General features: G+C 36.9%; 1 protein-coding gene across 1 annotated transcript; it reads right to left on the bottom strand.

The window, feature by feature from the left end:
* Nucleotides 1-1139: 1139 nt before the first annotated feature.
* Nucleotides 1140-3086, bottom strand: LOC144365767 (uncharacterized). The gene has a single exon (XM_078018513.1). It carries the CDS (start codon nt 3084-3086, stop codon nt 1797-1799), a length of 1290 nt encoding a protein of 429 aa, XP_077874639.1. The 3' UTR covers nt 1140-1796.
* Between the last annotated feature and the right edge of the window lie 2161 nt (nt 3087-5247).

Below are 5247 nucleotides of genomic sequence, written 5' to 3'. Positions count from 1 at the left end.
CCTCCTGGTAGTACATTTTCTGGAGACACCAAATCAAAGTATTTTGCACCATGCTCTTCTATTAATTGCATGTACATAATTCTGCTACATGAGGAATTTTCATAGGCCTCCGAAACTGTTACACCTGTTATCACTCTTCTAAGAATTTTTCACATTCATAGGGTTTTCTTGGTGTGTTTTGTTTGTGTACCATGAATTGAGCCCAGGGGCACTTAACCATCTAGCACATCCCCAGCCCTTTTTTTTTTTTTTAACATTTTATTAAAGACAGGGTCCCACTAAGTTGCTTAGGACCTCTCTAAATTGATGAGGCTGAATTTGAAATTGCAATCCTCCTACCTCAGCCTCCCAAGTCACTGGGATTACAGACATTCACAGGGTTTTTCATTCACTGTGATTTCTTACATACGAACCAAAGAGAGATTGTTGCACAGGTCTTCTATTGCAGGTTCCACCGCATACTGTGCTCATTTATATGGGCACAGTGAACCAAGATGGCAACAAGGGTCAAAACTTCCACAGCAAAAAAACAAGTTATTGCAGCTGCTTATTAGGTTTGCTCACAAGTTCATGTGATAATAAAGACTTCCCATTTCTTTTGTTGATACAGGGTTACTCTCCATGTGGTGTTTTATGTACTTAAAAGAATCTTAAAATTAAGGTTATCCCACATTGCTGACATCATTAAAGTTCCTCCTCGCTATGATCTTTTTCATGGTATCAAAAGGAACTGTGAACAGGAACACTTTCTCACATGGCTTACACTCATGGGTTTCTCTCAAGTGTGAGTTCCTTGAATTTTGAGAAGGTACCTGGATGCAGTGAAGCCTTCTTTGCACTCTTTACACACACAGGGTTTCTCTTCAGTATGCATTCTTCCATGTATTTTAAGGGTGGAGGAATGACTGAAGGCTTTCCCGCACTGCTCACATGCATGTTTCATGGCACTGTGAAATCTTTGATTTTGTCTGAGGGGACTGGAATCACCATAGGCTTTGTCACATTGCATGTACACATAGGATTTTTCTCCAGTGTGATTTATTTCATGTCTTCTGACTAAATAGGAATGAAGAAAAGCTTTACCAGATTGTGTACATGTATAGGGTTTCTCTTCACCCTGAAAGTCTTCATATGGTAGATGAACTGAAGCCTTTTCCACATTGCTAACAACACAACATTTCTCTCATTGTGCATTATTTCATGTATTTGAAGGGATCTGTGAAAATAAAAAGCTTTCCTACATTATTTACATGTATAAGGTTTCTCTTCACTGTGAATGTTTTCATGTGCTTAAAGTCTTTCCCACATTGGTTACATATATAGGGTTTTTCTCCAGTGTTTTTGAGGTTTTTCATGTTTTCTGATTGAACTGTAAAGACTAAAAGCTTTCCCACATTGCTTACATGTACAGGGTTTCTCTCCACTGTGAATTCGTTCACATATTCTAATAGAGCTGGAAGTTCCAATAGAGCTAGAAGTTTCTTGCATACATAGGGTTTTTCTCCATTGAGCATTATTTCATATATTTGAAGGGTTCTGGGGAATTGAAAAGTTTTCCTACATTGCTTACATGTATAAGGTTTCTTGGCACTGTTATTTTACTCATGTGTTTTTAAAAAATATTTTTTAGATGTTGGTGGACCTTTATTTTATTCATTTATTTATATGTGGTGCTAAGAATCAAACCCCAGTGCCTCACACGTGCTAGGAAAGTGCTCCACAACTGAGCCACAACTCCAGCCACTCATTCATGAGTTTTGGTCTGGCTATAAGAAGTAAAGGCTTTTCCACATTGCTTACATGCATAGGGTTTTTCTCCAGTGTTCTTGAGACTTTTCATGTTTTCTGATTGAACCGTAATAACTGAAAGCTTTCCCACATTGTTTACATGTATAGGGTTTCTCTCCACTGTGAATTCGTTCATGTATTCTAATTGAGTTGCAAGAACTAAAGCCTTTTCCACATTTCTTGCATACATAGGGTTTCTCTCCACTATGAATTCGTTCATGTGTTTTAAAATTGGTAGAAGAACTAAAGCCTCTTCCACACTGCTTACATACATAGGGTTTTTCTCCAGTGTGAGTTTTTTCATGTCTTCTGATTGCTTTGGAATGCCTGAAAGCTTTCCCACATTGTTTACATGTATAGGGTTTCTCTTCACTGTGATTTCGTTCATGGATTTTCAAGTACTTAGAAGTACTAAAGCCTTTTCCACATTTCTTGCATACATGAGATTTCTCTCCACTGTGAATTAGTACATGTCTTTTCATGTATCTAGAAGTACTAAAGCCTTTCCCACATTGTTTACATGTGTAGGGTTTCACTCCATTGTGAATTTGTTCATGTCTTTTCATATACCTGTAAGTACTAAAGCCTTTTCCACATTGCTTACACACATAGTGTTTCTCTTCACTGTGAATTTGTTCATGTGTTTCCATTTGACTAGAAGAACTAAAGCTTTTTCCACATTTCTTACACACATAGGGTTTCTCTGCACTGTGAATTTGCTCATGGATTTTAATGTAGCTGGAAGAACTAAAGGCTTTTCCACAGTGCTTACACACATGAGGTTTCTTTCCACTGTGAATTTGTTCATGCCTTTTCATGTCACCAGAAGAACTGAAGCCTTTTCCACATTGCTTACACACATAAGGTCTCTCTCCACTGTGAATTCGTTCATGGATTTGAAGGTAGCTGGAAGAACTGAAAGCTTTTCCACAGTGCTTACACACATGGGGTTTCTCTGCTGTGTGAGTTCTTTCATGCTTCTGGAAACGTTGGGGATCATGCAAGGCTTTCCCATCTTCCTTATATTCATATGGCTTCTCTCCATGTTCCTGATACTCATGTGCTTTGTGTCCAGTATGAGCTGTCAGGGGCACGGCTAGGGATGGATCAGCAATGGTGACTTCTCTACACATATGGTGTTCACTTGGTTTTACTCCAGAACTTCTCTTGTTAACAAGAGAATCTATTATATGGCTGAGGATTTCTCCACATTGACCATCTTTTTTCTGTTCACAGAGTCTCTCTAACACTTGACTTCTTAGATTTCCTCTGAAATTGTAGTGATCTGATTTTTCCATTGTTTTCCTATAGTGATCAGGTTCCAGAAGGTTTCCTGCATCACATCTTTGAAGAGCTTCTTCTGGAAAGGATCCAGTAGAGCCCACTCCTCCAGGGTGAAGTTCACAGCCACATCCTCAAAGGTCACTGGCTCCATTCCCCGCCTTCTAGGGTTCCCGGGGTCGCCTCAGCCTGTAGAACGGAGATGTCACAGAGAGGAGGCTGAGCCACTTAGAAGCTCTCCTCACAGAACACGCGAGGCACACTCTAGTTTTCTTAATAACATTTTTTTAGAGGTCAACAGCCATTTCTCTGTTTTTATATTTTCAAGTTTAATACAATATCAGAACACCTAATAGACATTTTCTAAATATTCACTGCATGATTACATACATGAAGGAAATATGAATGAGTGAATGAATGAATATTTAATATGGTGGCTTTCACTTTGATATAGTACATTTGCATTAAAAATAAGATTGGTTAGAACCCAAACAAGATATGCATTAAAGAAAGAATAAACACTATTTGGAAAAAAATTCATAAAATGGAAAGCATACTATTTTAAAAAATGGGGGCATTCTCTTATCAAATAATTGCTTTTTGTGGAGTAAATGTAAAAATCATTTTTAGTTTGATGTACATGCATATATATTTATGTGATGATAATAAGCAAGAAAAATTTGCAAATTTTAATTATTTTTTTCATATTTACTAATTTTAGAGATGGTGACTAGGAACAGTTGAATAAAATACATCATCAGATTCTTCATCTGTAAGATGAGAAGGATGGGTATACAGTCTCAAAGTTCCCTTCAAGTTCCATAATTTATAAATCGACTTAATTTATATCACATGTTTTACTAGTATGCAGCATGTTTTCTTTTAGTTCCAGAATAATTTATTTCTTTCTCTGTCTATAGACCAGTGTTAATTGTCATACCTAATCTATAGGCCAATTTGTAAGGAAAAAAATATCCATTGGGGACATGACAGAGCATCCACAGTCTGAAGAGTATAGAGTGGGAGGTCTGCTGTGCCTGCATGGAAACAGCTGTTTCAAAATCCTTAAGCATCTGGGGAAGTCATCCAGAGAAAGGCCACCCACTGAGCTTTTGATCTCTCCACTTCAGCACTGTAGTACTGCCTGCCCATATGCTTGGTGAGAGCCAGCTTGTTCGACCCAAGCCTGGGGCTAGCTTTCCCCCTCGCTTCTACCCAGGAAATAGCATCAGAGTGTTTCTAATGTAAAAGTAAATATATGGTAGAGTTCCAGATGAAAATGAGGTTATGCATTACATTAATTAGGTTGAATAAGTCAGCATTGTGCTGTATAAGTGAACAAAAGGGAAAATAAAATAGAAGTAAAGGGTAAAGTTTAAACACGTGTGTAAAACTGGATGTTCTTTTAAATGCTTCGCAAATATTTTCTTCTTCATCCTCTAAGAGTCCTGGGAGTATAACCATAATTGCTTCCATTTTGTAGATGAAGAAACTGCTGATCAGATAGTTGTTTAGGAGCCCATAATTAGTAAATATAGCGTCTGGGATCAACTTTGAATCTCCTGTTACGAATTCTTTACCCTTTTTCTTCATTATTCACCATCTCAACTTGCCCTGGGGGAAGACATATACTCAAAGCACATTTAACTTTCTCAACTAAATTGTATATATATACTGAAGGAAAATGTTTTTATAGAATACAAAATAATTTGCATGTGTCATCATTTGAACAATACTTTTATGTAGCTTATTTCCTTAAGGACACAAATCATTATCATGGAAAACTCATTTGTATTGTCTTTTGCTCTAGTAATAAAAATGGTTAAGAATATGTTTGGCCCTATAGATAGATACTGACCAAGTGTTATTTGATTGACAAAAAAAAAAAGACGCAAAAATATCTACTTTTCAATGCCTGTCACAAATTGAAACTGTTAATATGATTTGTATACACTGAAAAATCACATTTCTCTTCAGATAATTAATTTTTGGCCTTAGTCCATAGCGAAGGTTTACTGAACCTAGCGTACTAACAATGATAAGTATTCCACACCAAGACTACTTATTTTCAAAATACTATTATTTTACTTATTTTCAAAGTACTATTATTATTATGGGGGCTGGGATTGTAACTCAGTGGTAGAACACTTGCCTAGCACATGTGAGGCACTGGATTCA

The sequence above is a fragment of the Ictidomys tridecemlineatus genome, chromosome 8, assembly GCF_052094955.1.
Source record: "Ictidomys tridecemlineatus isolate mIctTri1 chromosome 8, mIctTri1.hap1, whole genome shotgun sequence".
Classification (NCBI taxonomy): domain Eukaryota; kingdom Metazoa; phylum Chordata; class Mammalia; order Rodentia; family Sciuridae; genus Ictidomys; species Ictidomys tridecemlineatus.
This window is presented reverse-complemented; position numbering and strand designations above follow the sequence as displayed.

Excerpts from the sequence above, each read along its gene's own strand:
- LOC144365767 (XM_078018513.1), bottom strand. The coding sequence starts at position 3,086 with ATGGAAAAATCAGATCACTACAATTTCAGAGGAAATCTAAGAAGTCAA.